We start from the raw sequence: 17,873 nt of genomic DNA on the forward strand, positions 1-17,873 counted from the left end.
GTGTGTGTGTGTGTGTGTGTGTGTGTGTGTGTGTGTGTGTGTGTGTGTGTGTGATAGTTCTGACTCTTAGGGCTGATACATTCTCTTGACTTCTGGGCCAGGGAAAGTACTATACTACTTCTGGAACCTTCTGCCAAACATATAAGACACCCACTACTGGGCCCTTTTTCTTTTCTTTTTTTGAGACAGGGTTTCTCTGTGTAGCCCTGGCTATCCTGGAACTCAATCTGTAGACCAGGCTGGCCTCCAACTCACAGAGATCCGCCTGCCTCTGCCTGCCTCTGCCTCCCGAGTGCTGGGATCACAGGCGTGCGCCACCGTGCCCGGCTTGGGTCCCCTTTCTTACCTTCAGCCTCTGGACAATGTCTCTGATGTCCTCCACAGAGCCCTCTGCGGCCTGTATGAAGATGTGGTCCCCTCGGCCATAGAAGATCTTTAGTGTGGAGGAGTCCGGGGTCCAGCCGATGACATCCCCACAGTAGCAGTTGAACACCACCTCCTTGGTGCGCAGGTCCAGGAGAACGACGAACTCGTTGGAAATCCCCAAAACGCAGTCGATCTCCACTCCCTGGGCGTAGTCCTGAGCCGACACTCGCCACGCAATGGCCCCGGCGCTGTGCTGCTCTGCCCCCGCCCTGGCCTTTGTCTTCTCCTTCTTCTTGGAGGTCAGGGAGATGAGGTTGAACTTGCCGGAGGAGTCAATGGGGGTGCTGGAGACACAGTTTTCAGCCAGGTCCTTCAGGTACTCCTGACGGGTTCTGGTGGCCATCGTATGGAATTTGTCGGATTTGTGCGCGGCGTTCTCAGCGTTAATTACCTTGGCTAGCAAAAAGTCTCTGAAGACATCAGACTTCCGGAATGTGGTTCCATTAGGGATGGAGGGGCCAAAAGGAGGAGCATCTTTGGATCGGGTCACAGCCATGCTGAGGAGAGAGAAAGCAGTCAGACGTGGGGAAGCTACACCTCCTTAAAACCCGTAACATATATGCTTGGAACCCCAGCACTTGGATGGTGGAGAAAGGAGAATCAAGGTTCAAGGTTAGCCTGGGCTACTAGAGACTCTGTCTCTAGCCAGGGTGATGGCAAGCTGGGTAGCCAGCCCGATCTACATAGTGAGGTCCCAGACAGCCAGGGCTACATGAAAAAACAAAAACAAAAACCCCCAAACCAAACAAAAAGCCTTGTTTCTAACAAACAGGACTCTCCACAAAGAAAACATAAAATATAAAATCAAAAGTAAGATCTTCTCTCCTTCCTGGATGCCATCGTGCGGGGGTGGGACCCCATGGAGTCAGGCAAGTGCCTGCTGCTGAGCCCTGGGGTTTCTCCTTTGTGAACAGAAGGCTATATCCAATCAATGAGTTGCTAGTTAGACTGGAAAGGAAGGGAAAGTCTTAGAGCTTATGTTCGTATATAACGTATTATATGTATTCCCCAAACACACACACTCACACACATACACACAGTCACACACATACAGATAGACACATACTCACACGCACATACAGACTCAGATGCACGCACACACTCACATGCACAGAGACACACACTCACACACACAGACACAGACACAGACTCAGACACAGACAGAGATGGCGCTGGGCATCAGATTCAGGGCTTACACATACCGAACAAGCGATTTACCACTGGGCTGCATTTTCAGCCCCGCTTGGTTCTCTGGGACTCTCATTATGAGGCCTAGGTTGACCTTGAACCTGAGACTCATATCTCAACTTCCTGCGTGCCGTGATTACAGCCACCACGATGGCTCCTGGCCTCATTCACTCTTGTTTTAGATAAACTATGCATCAGGTTACAGCAGGAGACACAGCGTGCGGTCCTCCCTATGCTCGCAGCCAGGCACAGCTGAAGGCCCTTTCCCACAGCCTGGCCACATGACTTGACTTGGCCAGGGCCTTTTAAGTGAGGGCTTGCCCTGTGTGTGCAGGATGGAGGGACTGGAGTTCTGTACCCCTGAGTTGCAATGGGATGGACAGGCCCCAGGGACAGCCTACCGACCCCAGGAGGATGAGGAGAACCTGGGAAGGGCTTGGACTCCAGGGGGCACTGAGCTGACCCTTTCACAGGAAATCACATATCAGATATCCTGCCTATCATGTTTACGTTACGGCTCATAACTAGCAAAATTACAGTTCTGAAGTAACAACGGGACTAACTTTCTGGCTGGGTCGCCGCTGCGTGAGGAACTGTATTAAAGGGCCACAGCACCAGGAAGGCTGAGGGCCACTGGCCTGAGGCACGGGTCAGAGCCGCAGTTCTCTGCCAGCTTGTTACACACCGTCAGGGTCGGGCTACCCGCCTGGAACACGCATGTGGACATTTAAAATACTTACTTGACACTAATATACCCTGCAAATCATATCAACAAAGATTGTTTTGAAAACCTGGAGCTAGTGTGACGGCACATGCACATAACCCCAGAACTCGGGCGGTAGAGTCAGGAGAATCAAGAGTTCAAGGTCATTATCAGCTGGCTAGCATGTGGGAGGCCAACCTGGGATTCATGAGACCCTTCGTCAAAAGAGTAAATAAAGCAGACTATAGATTACAATACCCTATGCAAGCCAAACACAGCACCAAGCTCGCTGGCATCTGGTTGACCTCTATGGCACCCTCCGCCATCTTGGCAGGGGGACGGTACAACATTCACACATCTGTTTGACAAGGGCTTCCTGGATGCCCCTGTCAGCTTAGCGGATACAGTGCTTCCTGTCTGTCCACAACAGCCGACTGATCATACAAATGAACAGACACTGATGAAGACAGGGAACGCTGGGTCAGGGCAGGACAGGGAAGCCTGGGGGTGGGGGTGGGGCTCTCTGAGAAAGTGGCACCAGACTGGGGGAGGGGAGATGATACACCAGTCAGAAGGAACAGCATGTGGGACAGCCCAAGTGGGAAAGGAGACAAGCCCAGGGCCAGCGCTCACACAGCGAGGAGCAGGAGGCTGGGAAAGTCCCCAGCGGAGCGCCATGCGGGGCCCTGGGGGTGGCTCACACTGTCTGCCGCTCCTGGGGTCCCGCAAGCTCAGGCTTCTAAGTGAGTTTGGCCAATGGGAGGCACTGGGGGGATGAAAGATGCCGGGGTGCACCCATGTGCAACCTAAGGATGTGACGGGAGGGAGGCCACCGGGACTGTGTCACTCTGTAGCACCGTTTACTGACATCACGGCGTGACACTTCCTGCAGCGGCCGCGCAACAGTTAAGCCAGCCAAGGCCACGTTTCCCAGAGGGTGTCCCTGCGCACGTGCCCTACAACTACACTCACCTTTCTTGGGTCTTGATACCTTAGTCACAGCCGCTGCTTTTGCTAGGTGGCCCCTTTCCCAGGGCCACCGCTCTCACCAGCTTCGAGAAACTTCTCTCACGCGCCTTGGTTTGTGGGTTGGGCAGTACTGGCTCTTTGCTGTCTCTAGTCCTGGATGCCCAAGTTCCCACTAGCCCTGAGCCCAGCCACACACTGTTTCCATCTTTGTGCTATGTCCTCGGCGGGGGTGGCAGCAGTGGCTTCTGCTGCTAGCTGGCTCCATGACAGAAAGAGGTGCAGCTGCAAAGACCCCTGCCTGCTATGGCGCTGAGCAAGGGCAGGCAGCGCTGGGGCCCCAAAGGTGAGCCTGGCCTCTGCTTTCCATCACCCCATGCTCGGCAGCGCCCCTTCCCGTGTGGGAGGGCCACACACATCGGCCTGGGCACGATGGGTTCCCCAGCTCCAGCCCAGGCCCTCACTACTAACTAAAGCCATGACGGCGTGCAGACAGATGCAGGGAGGAGGAGATGATTTCCACCAATAAGCAAGGGCGTGTATGACCACAGAGTCCTGCTGGGGCCCCAGCCAGGTCGGCCAGGATGGCCGTCTAACCTAAGGGAACAGCTGACTGACAGGAGGAGAGAGGTACAGTTGTCCTTGGCACTCGATGGCTTGGTGGCAGACTGGCTTTCCTGGGGATCCTGACTCATGGTTTCAAGTCAGGAAACTGTAAGCTGCTGACAGTTCTGGACAATGGGAACAGCTGCTCCCCAACTTTTACCTGGAGGGGCTGGGCTAGCTTATGTGCCCCTGGCTCAGGGAAGATGCTGTTGGCCATTAAGAAGTGGCAAACGTCACTACACGAGCAGAAAACGTGTGGCCACAGGCCCCCTTATCCTGTAGAGCTCAGCAGGAGCTCCCAGAACACGTGCGATGATTAATCCAACAATTGTTTTCTCAGTGCCTACACTGTGTACCACCAGCCCTTTACAGTCCTCAGATAGGTTAGCCAGGCATGGTGGTGCGTGCCTGTAATCTCAGCACTTGGAGGTTCTGGAGCCCAAGGCCGTCTGTGGATACAGAGTTTGAGGTCAGCCTGGGCTACATAAGGCTCATTTGTGCATGCACACACACACACACACACACACACACACACACACACACACACACACGTGCACACACAGACTTCAATGGGGCCAGGTGGGAGGGCAGGGCAGGCTGGCCTCAGTATTCTTCCCACAACTGGGGGTAGCACAGAGGGTAGGTCTACCCAGAGAGTGGGTGCCTGAGGTGGTAAGGGACAGCTGTGGCTGTGTCACTAACATTTTTTCTTTCTTTAAAAATAAAGAAAAGAGGGAACACTGAAGCAAGGAAGGCAAAATGCTAACATCTGTTAAATCTGCTGGCAGGGCACATGGGTGTCTGTTCCATTATTTTCTGCACTTTTCAGAATGTTTAAAATATTGCATAATAAAAGCCTTTTCAAATTAAATTGTAAAAAAATACCAGGAAAGGGCTGTGCATCAGGAAGAAGTCACCCTGGAGACCAGGCCTGAGCATGCGTGGAGAAGCGGGAGGTGGGGGAAGGCAGCTGGGACTACACGGGAGGGGAGGATGACATAGAGAGGAGGAAGGGCCCTGAACATAGTGCCATACGCCTATGTGCCCAGCACTCAGGTAGCTGAAGCAGGAGGGTCGCATGCTTGAGGCCAACCTGGGCTACGTAGTTGGGTTGCAGGTTAGCCTGTACTACATAGCAAAGGTTTGCCTCAAACCTGGGGCTATAGCCCAGAGGTACAGCACTCGCCTGGCATGGGTGAGGCCCTGTGTCCACCCTCAGAACTGCCAGAAGGCACCTGTACACATGCACACAGAACCAACCGACCCACTGCACCAAGCCCCAGAGAGGTCATGGTGGCATGGTATGATGGGTGCGGTGGCTCACGGTGGCTCACGGCCATCATCCCAGTGCTTGGGAGGCAGAGGCAGGTGGGTCACGAGGGGTTTGAGGCCAACCTGAGCTAGGCAGCATGTCTGAGACCAGCATGGGCTATGTGGAGCTGTCCCCAAAACAAGCCCCAGAAATAAACAAACACAGCAAGGGAAAGCCTTGCCAAGGACTCGTGAGGCCCAGCATTTGATCCTCTATCCTGTGGTGTTCCCTCACCCGAGTAAAAAAGACTGAGGAGGAAGGGAAGAAGGGCTACCAGGCCACCTCAACCCTCCCGGTGACCTCTGAGGTGCAGGCTGGCCTGTATGAACACCTGTCTTCTGTTACCAGGGCCACCTCTCTGGTGTGGAGTATCAGCAAACTGTTCAACCCCGGCACCACTTAGGCGGCCTCAGTCCAGAGTCTGAGGTCTCAGCGAGCACCTGCAGCTGCGACAGTATGTCCCTAACAACAGGGGTGGCCGTGGGCAGGGGAATGACTGATGGTACCTGTCCCCAGCAGCCACTGGGCAGTGTGTGCCACACGGCGGATCACACCAGCTCCAGCTGCATGCTGAGGCCATGCTGAGATCCCGCCAGCCCCACCAAGACCAAGCCTACTAGTACACAGGGCACAGGCCCTTGCGCCTCCACTGCCACTGCAACTAGTCGGCCGCATACTCCATCCGAGCTGCAACGAGGCAGGCGCCAGCAAACCACCCCAGTGCCCGTCACTGGAGGACGGTAGGGACTGTGCCACCCGCTCCCTGGAACACCCAGCATGCATGAGAAGGGAAAAGCGTGTCAAGTTCAGGGACGGAAAGACCTTGCAGGTTGCTGAGTGGAAGCCTTGAGCAGCAGGCACGGGTGACACGGAAGCCTGCTTACACGGGGTCAAGCCACAAAAGCAGCGTGGCGTCTCTGTGAGGACGGCTGGGCGGGGCAGGTGTGAGCCCTTCTCTATCACAGCACATTCAGACCATGGGAAACCGCTCCAGGCCCCAGTCTCCGGGAATGAACAGATGCCTGGCCTGGGTTTCGGGGTCGGGTGCTTCTGAGGACCCAGCTCCGCGTCCTTCTCCTAGTTTCCAAGGGATACAGGACAGGCTTGAGGCCTGGGTTACATGTCTATGTGTGAACTGAAATCCCAATTCAACTCTCAGTCCTAACATTCAGGGGCTGAGGCAGGAGGATTATGAAAACCTTCCCAAACCACACTCTTCTACCTATAAGCAGGACACCTGTACAGGTGGTCCTGGAGAGCTTCCACCGCAGCCTGCCCCAGCCTGCCCCAGCCTGCCTACAGGCCATCGCCCTCCTGTGCCTCTCTGTTCTCACAAGCGCATTTGGCTCCCTAAGGAACCTCGCTCCAACCAGGCCCGAGGGCCTTCATGGAGCTTCTGCTCAAGTCCCAGCAATGTGTGTGTGTGTGTGTGTGTGTGTGTGTGTGTGTGTGTGTGTTCTCTTTCTCCCTCACCTTGAGACAAGGTCTCACGTAGTCTGGGCTGGCCTTAAGCTTGCTATGCAGCTGAGGATGACCTTGAGCTTCTGATTCTCCAGCCTCCATGACCCCGCCCCCCAACACTGGGATTACAGGAATGCACCACTGTGCTTGGTTTACGCAGAGCTGGGGACTTTGTGCACGCTAGACAAGTTTTCTGTGAATGGAGCTACACCGCTAGCCCAAGCAAACTGCACCCCCACAGCTGGGAAGATGCTAAACTGAGTGCTGCCAGAGAATGAAGCTCTTTCCAGAACCGTAGAACACCTGGCTTCCTGTGGGCCGGTGAACACAAGCGCATCTTCCTGAGAGCCAGGCTGAGGTGGGTTTTCCATCAGCCACAAGCAGAACATCCCGAGAAATCCAGGCTCTGAGGAGAGCCGGAGCCAGGAGGTGAGGTGGGGTGGGACCTGTGACTAGGCATGCCTCCCCAGCATCTTGGGCTGGCCACGGTGGGCAGGGCACTGGCCATACCTATAGCAGACATTCTCCGTACAGGGGTTATGGACTCGAACGATGATGAAGACGTGCTGGAAATGCGAGCGGATGTTCTTGGGCGTGAACGGTAAGGCGCCTGGCTCCTGGAAGATGATCGTTACGATGTCATTTCCTATGTGCCTTTTCCTCAGCAGCTGGAAGCAGAGAGAACAAGGGTCTCAGGCCGGCGCTAAGAACCCTACCCAGACTGCCTCGCTGGCTTCCCACTCCCACTCCCACCAGAGGGCGCACATGAGCACTGCAGTCAGGCCTTGTCCCAGATGCTGCAAGACCTGACTCCTTCACTCGGGAATGGAAAAAGCCAAGCCCGTAGCCTCTGACCCTGCCTGTTCTCCTTCTTCACCTGCCAGGAGGCTCCTCAAACACCCCAGAAAAGCCTTCCTCATGCAAGCAGTGGGAATGGCTGCCCCAGAGCCCCTGTAGCTTCCTTCCTCAACTCCTCCGATTTTTGAGGGATTTCTGTCATCTATAGCAAATCTCCAAAACCTGGCCTGCCCGAGCATGCCTTTCTTTGCACACAGAGGCTCACTCAAGCCCTGTTCCTCACCTGTCTCTTCCCATTCAGGTTGTCAGTGACAAGACGGGACACTATTTTGGTTGCTGCCTGCGACCATAACCTTAGTGCCTCGCCCAGAGCCTGACAGTGGCGTGCGTGGCAAATCCTTTTCAGTGCAGCGGCGCTCAGGGTGGAGGCCTTTGGTCCACTAAGGCCATAAGGACAATGACAGAGTCTGACCAGAATGTACAGGCAGGGACAGTTCTCCTGGACGCCTGAGCTGAGGCTCAGATGGGCCAGGGATCCATATCCTCTCCCCTGCTTCCATCTCCAGGGGAGACTAAAATGTTCATGGTGCCTTATTCATTTGTTAAGATCACAGTGACCTCCCACTTTTTTTTTTTTTTTTTTTTTTTTTTTTCTTTTCTGGAGAGTGGGGAAAGGTAGGTCTTATGCAGCCCAGACTAGGCCTCAAACTCAGTAAGCAGCCTTCACCTCCCCATCCTCCTGCCTCTCAAAGGGAGCTGGTCTTTGTTTTGTTCTTAACATTTATTTTGAGAAAGTGTTTCCTAAACTGCCTGACCTGGCCTTAAACCACCAAACTGGCAATCTCCAGATGAACCACTTTATCCAGCCTGTTACTTCTTTTTCATTTGTTTATTTATTTTGAAACAGGGTCTTTCTCCTATGTACCTCTGGCTGTCCTGGAAGTCCTGAAGTAGACCAGGCTGGCCTGGAACTCAGAGATCTACCTGCCTCTGCCTCTCTGGCGCTGGGATTAGAGGCGTGTGCTAACACGCCCAGCACCGAAGATTTTCTTACATTTTTTTGATATGTATGGGTGTTTTGCCTGCACGTCCATCTGTGTGTCATGTGTGTGCCTAGTGCCATCGGAGGCCAGAAGAAGGTAGCAGGTCCTCTGGGACCCGAGTTAACAGTTCTGAGATACCATGTGGGTGCTGGGAATTGAACTGGGTTCTCTGAAAGAGCAGCCAGCGCTCTTGAGCACTGAGCCGTCTCTCTCACTCTGGGCCCGTTAGTCCTCTAGTTCTCTACACATTTGAACTGAATGACCCCATGTGAGGCTTACCCTGAGCACACCTTAAATTCATGACCTGGCTGAACCTTCCTGAAACCCTGAGTGGCAGGACCCACGTGACTGCTTTTTGTAAGACGGGAAAACTTGGCTCAGAGAAGTTAAGACCGACCCGCCTTCTGTCATGCAGAGATGAAGGCAAATGGTGTACCCCTTCCAACCCTTCCCCCAACTTGCTTTTGGTTTTGACAAGTTTTCTTCAGTCCTCAGAACAGGCCTTGCTTCCTAAAGGCACTGGCTGTTTCATGCTCAGGGCCCACGCATGGGAGCAAGTGTCTTTTTCAGTACTCATGGGTACCTTCAGGACCGTGTTGCCACCTGCGGCTCAGAGAGGGGCCAGCTCTTTCCTGGGGTCACAGAGCTGGCAGGGGACAAAGATGCTTGAGAGCATGCTGTCAGGACAGCCTTAGGAAAAGGCTTATATTTGACTAGTTTTGGCCCACAGAATCTACACTGTGGTCTGTTTTGTAAATTCTCAGGGCTCCTGCCTACTAGAAAGAGCAGTCTCGCTGGCTCAGCCGGCATGCCGTGTCCATGAGAGGGAGCTGCCGTACCTGCCGGCTCCTCCAGTGGGTGTCTACTCCCATGTCCCAGCACCTACCCTTCATCTCCCCGGAACCCACATCGGCCCTCTGCCAGGTCAGCTCCCTGGCCCCAGAACCACTTCCTTTCCAGGATGGCCACGTGTTTCAGGCTCGGCTCATGGGCCCACTAGACCCCAGGCCCCAGCAGCCTCCTTCCTCTGGTGTGGCTGGTGGTAGAACAAGAGCCTGGGCTGTGGGGAGCATCTCTGCCATCGATAAGAAGACCTGCGAATGAGGCCACTACAAACCACAGTGGAGGTGGGGACTCTTTGCTTTGCTTTTTTGTTTTTGGAGGGTTTCTCTGTGTGGCCCCGAATGTCCCGAACTTGCTCTGCAGGTCAGGTGGGCCTTGAACTCAGAGATGGCCTGCCTCTTGTGTGCTAGAACCCCGGGCTGTGGAACCCCATCTCATGCTTTGCTCGTGCCAGTTTGGTTTGAGCTTGTGGTCCGATTCTGTTGACTCATTTGCTTTCCTACTCATCAAGCTGGTGCTGAGTCGAGAGAGCAGGCGGCAGGAGCAGCAGGGACAGAAGCGTGATCGGGGCCAGGCGGACAGCACACATCAGGCGCTGTGTACAACTCCCGGGGAGATGGCTGTAGTACAAAGGGCCTCCAAGACCCAAGACCTCCGACCCGCTCCACAGGACCACGCCAGCAGAGCTGCCGCCGGGCAGATGGGCTGGCAGGCGCCAGTCTGGAGGAGGGTGAAGGCTCTGAGGGCACACATGCCCCAGCTGTGGGCCACTGACCTGCTGTCTGTTGTTGGGCGTGTAGGGGAGCAGGGTGGAAACATGGAACATGATCTCGTAGTCCTGGTACGTCGTGTAGAGGGAGTGGGTCCCCGTGGAGTCCGCTGGGACAGAAACATCAGTTAGTACCACAGTCCCTAAGCCTCTGGTTTCTGCCGTATCCCACAGGCCATCTGTTGGCTTTCAACTTGATGCTTTTACTTACATTCACTCTTTAAAAATGAAAGAAATAAAAAAGAAATCTTCCATTATATAATTTTTTTTTTTTTTTTTAAAGACAAAGTCTGGCAACATAGTACAGGCTGCCCTCAACTCAATTTTCCTGACTCGGCCCTCCAAGTGCTGGCTTACAGCGTGTGCCATACGCCCTCCGTATTCTGCCATGTTCTTCACACACCTGGCACATAAAAGGCATCCTTCAGTGCATGCTTTTCCGAGACTGACTACCTGCCCCAGGTGGCCCTCGCCCGGTCCCTGCTCTGCCACATCACACAGTCTGGGGAGCTCCTGGGTGCTCCCCAGGTGCCTGTGGCTGTGCCCAGGCCTCACAGCTGACGCTCATGGCAGTGTGCAGGGCACATGCTAGGAGCGCAAATGCCGAGTCAGACACGAGGACCGACTTCAAACCCCCCTGGGGCTCATTATGCTGGTTTCCCATATGGGGCACTATTAATCCTAACAGCTGTCCTGAACACCTCCCACGACGGTACCCTCACGACGGCACCAGCAGACCTCTGGGCTTCGGCTGCTCAGGCAGACAAGTAGGGGTGGCTCCTACTTAACACATTTATTTATTATTATTATTATTTTTCTTTTGGTGGCACTGTAATCTGGGGCCTGTTAGGAAAGTGCTACACCCTGAAGCATCCTACATCCTGATACATCATCCATCCATCCATGCATCCATCTTTTGAGACAAGGTCTTGCTGTGTAGCCTAGGCTGGCCTGGAATTCACTATGTAGACCGGGATGGCCTCAAACTCACAGAGAGATTCACTGGCTTCTGCCTTCTAAGAGCTGGGACTAAAGCCCTGCCCAGGCCACTTACTCCTAGTTTAGCTTTTTTGGGACAGGGTGTCTCTGTGCGGCCCTGTGCCCTCCTCCTCCTCTGCTCCCGAGTGCTCCCCACTTACTCTTGACGTCCAGCTGGGCGGCATACTTGGTGAAGCCCTTCAGACAGACCTTCTCGCCCAGGAGGCCCAGGAACTCCTCGAAGGCGGGGCCGGCCTCCTCGTTGTTGTACATCTCCTCCTCCGAGCTCTGGCCCGCCTTGCAGTACAGGACGCCCACCTTGTGCTTGCGGCAGAGCTGGGGGAGGCAGGTGAGCAGGACGTCAGGGAACGGGGTGTGGGGAGTCCCGAGGGGCTGAGCCCAGGCCACACCCGTGGGGAAGGGAGCCGAGTGGGGCACGGCCCAGAGCAGCTCAGGAAGGCACCCACTCCGTCATCTGTCCATATGGCTGCTCGAGTGTCATGATGCTTAAGGCAGAGCTGGGAGTCAGGGCTGGCTTCCTATGGATGACTAGGCATGGGCTAAGGCTGTGCCAAGGCAAAACTTCAGCTACTTGGGGTCTGCACATGTCTGGAAGTCCAAAAGCAACGCCAGGGGCTGTGGACGGGCCAGATGGCAGCGAGTGGGTTTGTGTTCGTGGGCTGGCGCAGGCTCCCCTCCCTCTCTCATCTAAACCTGTCAATCTCACTGCCAGGCTGTTTCTATGACACCACTCTTGGTACTCTTACAACGTGCTGATAGCTCCCTCCTGCTGCTCAATCTAGCTTTTAAGTGAGTTTGCTACTTGCTAAAAATAAACGCGGAGATGGAGACAGGGAGGGTTGCAGGAGCAGGGCTGAGGGCTGGGGTTCCTCAGCCCCTGGCTCACCCCTTGCTCATCGAGCTTCAGCAGCTGTTCCGTGACTTTGGGTGTGCTGAGCGCCAGGCGGAGGCAATGGATGTTGAGCTCTGGGATGACGTACTCCAGCGCGTCCTTCAGGGGCAGGCCCCGCCCTGTCCCGTGCTTGGTGGCTGTAGGGGTGGCGTCCTCTAGAATGGAGCCCCGAAGTGTGATGAGCTGCTCAACAGAGAGAAGGGACGGTCAGGGGTGTCTCCGGGCTTTGCAAGGGTCCCGCCTTCACAGACAGGTGTAGCTGGGCCTGGTGGTGTACTTCTGTAAGTATGAAGCTTGGCCCTAGGCAGGGCAAGGCTGGAGGATTTTGATACCAAGGCCAACCTGGGATACACAGTAAGGCTCTGCCTCAATAAAAGAAAGCCAGAGCTGGGTGTGGCGGGGTTTCGTCCTAGCTTTTGGGAGGAAGAAAGAGGTGAGAAGTTTAAGATCATCTTTGGCTACAGAATTAGAGGCTAGCTTCCTTACACGAGATCCTGTCTCAAAACCCTAAAACCAACCTAAATCAATCCCCACCCCTCCTCACAAAAGGGGACTGGTGAGAGGGATCTTAACAGCTCAAGGGCAGAACTAGGATCTGCCGCCTCCTCCTGTGATCCCGACCACGGGACTGCATGGCCCAGGCTTGACCTTCTCTTTCACGGAACACAAGCAGGCAATCCTAAGTGTGCGTGTGTGGGGTGGCTGAGGGAGATGCCGCACGCTCCTTTGTTCAGCACGCATGCTGGCTGCTGCCTCCTGTGTGCCAATCCATTCCAGGTGCAGAGACGAGCGAAGACCCGGGAGAACTGGCTGGTGGAGGGGAGGGCAGCCCATCAGGCCCCAGGAGAACAAGAGCTCCGCAAGCCAGAGGCTCTGGCTGTTCCCGTGCCAGCTTATGCCAGAGACCTGCCTGTCCAGGGTGCTGGAGCCAGCTCCATGAGAAACACCACCAGGTACTTCAATTTGGCACAATTTTTTTGGGGGGGGGGATTGTGCATATACATGCACCTGTGCATGTGTGTGAGCGACGCACACTTTAAACCCTCTCAGCTGGTTTTGCCGTGCCACAAAGGCTGACAGTATTTAGTCAAGGGCCATCACGCACCTCTTCTCCTCTTCCTTAGGTGCTGTTTCCAAGTTTCTCCTACAGCTGACCACATGACCAGCTCCAGGCCATGGACTGTGACAGCCCTGTCTGGTCTGACTTCTCACCAGCCCACGTCCTCTTGCTGCAGGCCTCAGTATAAAGATTAGTTTTCTTCCTATCGCCCAGGGTCTCCCCTCCCTCCCCCGCCTCTCTCCTTCACCCTGGCTGTCCTGGGAACTCACTCTGTAGACCAGGCTGGCCATAAACTCAGAGATCCACCTCCTTCAGTCTCCTGAGAGGGTCTTAGTTTTTTGTTTGTTTGTTTGTTTTATAAACACAAGGTCTTACTATGTAACCCAGGCTGACCTTGAACTTTCAGAGACCCTGCTTCAGCCTCCTGAGTGCTGTGACTCCAGGCAGGCAACACCACAATGCCTTAAGATACTGAATCACCACTTGGACAGTCTACATGTATGCAGCTGGTACAGCACAGGTGAAAGACTGACCACCCAGGCAGCCACCACCCAGACTAGCTCGGGCATGCTCACCTCCAGGGCCAGTTCCTCCTGCCTGCACCTTCCGTTGCTGTCACTTTGTCAGAGATGCGTTGGGGGCTGGGGATGGAGCCGCGGCCTGCGAGGTTAGTGCTATGACCAGATCCACATGTGCGGCTGGCAGTCACTGCTCGCCGCTGGTTATCTGGCTTCCTGCACCTGCCTTTGAGTCAGGATCTCAGGTAGCCCAGGCTGGCCTCAAATTCCTGCTCCTGCTTCTCCCTCTTGAGTGCTGAGATTACAGGCATGTACCGGCATGCTTGGTTTCTTTGTCTGTTTTGAGATGGGATCTCATTCTAGGGTGGCCCTGAACCTGAGAGCCTTGCTTCAGCCTGGTTTCTTTCTCTCAAGAACGGGCACGTGGCTTCCACCATGCTGCACCAGGAGGAAGCAGCCTGCACCGCTGTGGATTTAATCCCTCTTGGTGCGGCAGAGCACAACTCCTTCCAGTATTTGACAACTGACAACAGCGCTGTTGGGCGTCTCTCCAGAAGCACCTCTTGGTGCTCATGAACACATCTCCTTTTGGGTTTATACCTAGGAGACAAACTGCTAAATCACCCAGACATGCTAATCTTCAGTTTCACTGAAGCCAACCAGTTTTCCAAGTGGTTTTCCAATGTACACCCCGCTAGTCCAGAGAGCCCCTGCAGACGTGTGCTCTTGACGCTAGCTTGCGTCTAGCCACCAGGTTAGGCCAGGCAGGGCTTGTGGAAGCCTCAGCAAGAACGCACGGAAAGGGGACTTGAAATACCACAAGGGGGAACCCCTCCCCCAGGCCTGTTCCAAGCACCCCAAACACTCCGAGCTGTGGTTTAAATACAAAAGATGATCAGTGTTAACTGCAAAAACACTCTCCTAAGTTAACAGACACAGGAAGCAGCGAAAGCATGCCATGATTTTGCTGCCAGGCCGGCAGCCCACAGGACACGGGCAGAAGGCATGCAGAAGGAATGGCGTGATCTCAGGGTTGGGAGTCCCCGGTTCTCACCATGCTCAGGAATCAACACATGGATCTCTTATCATGAGCAAAGCAAGCATGAAGCACGGGGAGCAGTGATGGTGTCAAGGGCTTTGCTCTACACTCTGGGTGGCCTGGGGGTCATGGGTTTCCTTAATGCACCCAGAGGACCAGCATCTTTGCTTCCTCCCGAGGCCACTCCTCAGAGCTCTTCGCTGGGGTCAAGTGCCAATGTGGACCAAAAGAACCTGCCTGGAGACAGGTGGCCCACGGCTGCACTTGGCCCTGGTTACTGCCCACCGCTGCCTGCTTGAAGGGCTCCCGGCTCTTCCTTCAGGCCAGGGGAGAAGCCGGGCACTAACGGGTCGTGAGGAGCTGCCTCGGCCCTCCGTCTCTCCCCACGGGCACAGCAGCCCTCCTCCCGGCCTCTCTGCCCCTGACCCCCTGCCAGCCCCTTCTCTCTGCAGCAGCAGGAGTCAGATCTGCTGCGAGCCCTCTGACATCTGGTATCCCTGTGCTGAGGGTGACAAACCTAGCGAGCTGTAAAGAGGACACGGTGCCACATAAGCCAAGAGGGGCCGCTCTGTGAGGGCCAGGTCCATGACCAGCCGCATGCATGCTGGCTGCTCACTGTGCTCGGTGGCAGGTACCCTTCAGCAACGTCAGGAGGGGACCTGGAGCTGTCAGCCTGTGTCTGATTTCCAGCTTCACATTCTCCCTAGCTCTGAGCCAACTGCTAAATTTCTCATCCCATTCCTCATTTCCTCTCTCCCTCCCTTTTTAGTTTTTAGTTTTTGAGACCGTTTCACAGAGCCCAGCCTGGTCTTGAACTCATGAACCTCCCAAGCACTAGGATTACAAGTGTGCCCCATCACATTTGTCTTACATAGACTTTCACTGATACAGAGTTTTGCTCTATGGTCCTGGTTGGCCGGGAACTTTCAATATTTCCTTTAGAGTCTCATTTCCTCATTGACAGCATGGGAATAAGAATGCTGTGTACACCTGCAATTCAAATACTCTGGAAACTGAACAGGACTGGTAGTTTAGGCCAACACGGGCCAGCCGAAGGATCCGGTAAGGAAGCTCACACACAGAGCTTTTACCGCCATACCTGGAACACTGAGAGCTGGGCAGACGCCAGTCGCTGCTACAGGCAAAGCGACAGATAAGCCGAACACTTAAAACGCTTTAAGGAGGAGGCTACAGACCCCTTCCACTCCTCCTCAACAGGACAAGTTAAAGATAGGGAGGTGCGCACGTGAGACCAGATGTGCTGAGCAGACAGAGAGCCCACCCCAACAGAATTATAGTTGGTTACTCTGTGAGAATTCCCCTTTCTACTTTGCATTAGGTACACACACACACACACACACACACACACACACACACACACACACGGGAAAAACCCAGGCTCCCAAGCCAATCAAAGCCAAGGCCTTTCTGGGCACAGCAGCATATTCGTGGGATCCCGGCACCCAGGACACTAGGGCAGTGGCACTGTGAGTTCCTTGCCAGCCTTGGACACTGAGTGAGGACCTGACTTGAAAACAAAACAAGGAAAGTCAAAGGTCTGTCAAAGATTCCCACTTGACAGGCTGAAGGAGTGCACTGGGCCAGACGCCCGAGGCTGGCTGGGGACCCCGTGTGCCATCTGAGCAGTTGCTGGCACGGGGCAGCCAGTGGTCAGGTGTGTGGTGCCTGAGCCCAACCCCGAGTGTGCTCCGGCCTCCGTGGGAAGCTTGGCTCTGCCAGCACTCACAGGCCATCTGCTGAGAAACGTGGGCCCACTGGAGCCTGTCTGCTTGGCGGATAGGGGTGGCCATCTGGGACAGGCCAGCCTGCTTGGCTTGGAAAGCAGCCTGGGGCCCGTGCTCTGGTTTGTAGGGGCCAGAGGGATGTGTGTGGACAGGAGAATGGAGCCCTCTGCCTAGTTCCACAGCACGGCCTCCGTCCTCCTGGAGAGCTACAGCTATGGCAGGTCGTCAGTCATGGCAGGACCTGGCACCGAGGCCTCTTCTTGCCCTCAAGCCCGTGCAGCCACTTTCCAGCCTCAGCGGAAGACCTGTCCTCACCTCTCTAGGGGTCAGGTGACAGCCCCGAGCCTGTCTTACAGAGGAAGAACCTGAGACACAGCAAAGAGTCACCTGTCCAAGTCATGGGGCCAGTGAAGGACAGCACTGGACAGGCAGCCCAGGCCTGTCTGATCCTAACTCAGAACAAAAGACACTGGGGGGCGGGGTGGACCGGAGCAGGGCATCCTGACTCTGCCGCTGGGCGACCTTGGAAAAGTAATTCTCTGTCTGCCTTTAATGCACTCCTCTGTGAACACTGTGGAACAAGATGGCAGTGGAGGCCCTGTGCTAAGAGCTGAGAGAAACCGCTAGGGCAGTGTGACACTGAGGTGAGTGCCCGGCAGCGATTTGTCTTTCCACTCTAGTGCAGGTTTCCGGGCTGCTGGCACAAACTGTAGGCTGTGTGGCCCCTCTGCCCTGCCTCCATGACGGAAGTGAAGTCCACTGCCTCTCTTCCAACCCTCCAACTCCAGATGGTGGGAGGTCAGGCCTGAGGGCCTCACAGGGCAGCTCTACAAGGGCCTGGGCCCAAGGCTGGGCCTGCGTATGGTCTGCAGGTGAAGGCAGACAAAGGCTTACATGGTGTGTGTGTGTGTGTGTGTGTGTGTGTGTGTGAACACTGGTGCTCAGGCTAGGCTTGAACTGATGGCAATCCACCTGCTTCAGTCTCTGAGAGCTGTAGTTAGAGCTGTGAGCCATCACACCAGCTCCCCGACATCTTGGCTATGTCAGAGGGGCCTCCACTGACCCTCCTGTCTGAAGAGCTACAGCCACCACAGCCCCCGTTTCCCCGCTGTGTCCTTCACCTTATCACTACACAACCTGGCATGGGTTATCAAGGGGTCTTGTGTAGCGCCACCATCCCCAACAGAGCAGTCTGCAAGCTGCTTTGCCGCCTTGGTTGCTACTATGCCCCCAAAGCACAGCTTGGGGCTGTGGGGTGACTGTCCAGTAAGTCTTGGTGGGATGGGTGTAGCTCAGATCTGTGGCCATGAGGCCAGGGCAGCAGAGAGGAGCCAAGGCACAAAAGTGCCCCGGCCTGCTGAGGAAGCACTCAAGTGTCATGGCCGTCAGCGCACATGACAGACTGCCGCTTACCGGTCTAGGGGTGGAAGAGATGGGTTAGTGGTTATGGGCACTTATCAGCCCTAAGGCGGAGCATGTCCTAGATCTGGGTGCCCATTTCTCTC

General features: G+C 55.1%; 1 protein-coding gene across 7 annotated transcripts in view; it reads right to left on the reverse strand.

Annotated features, from left to right (window-relative positions):
- Sipa1l3 (signal induced proliferation associated 1 like 3) overlaps nt 1–17,873 on the reverse strand; it is a 189,618-nt gene that overhangs the window by 54,604 nt on the left and 117,141 nt on the right. For all 7 annotated transcript variants that reach the window (XM_055594751.1, XM_055594747.1, XM_055594750.1 and 4 more), the window contains 5 exons: nt 12,001–12,189; nt 11,255–11,429; nt 10,122–10,225; nt 7,173–7,330; nt 347–923 (listed from right to left, as the gene is read on the reverse strand). In XM_055594751.1, the coding sequence (XP_055450726.1) occupies nt 347–923; nt 7,173–7,330; nt 10,122–10,225; nt 11,255–11,429; nt 12,001–12,189 (1,203 nt within the window). The remainder of the gene's footprint in view (nt 1–346; nt 924–7,172; nt 7,331–10,121; nt 10,226–11,254; nt 11,430–12,000; nt 12,190–17,873) is intronic.

The sequence above is a fragment of the Psammomys obesus genome, unplaced genomic scaffold (assembly GCF_907164565.1).
Source record: "Psammomys obesus unplaced genomic scaffold, mPsaObe1.curated_primary_1811, whole genome shotgun sequence".
NCBI classification, from domain to species: domain Eukaryota; kingdom Metazoa; phylum Chordata; class Mammalia; order Rodentia; family Muridae; genus Psammomys; species Psammomys obesus.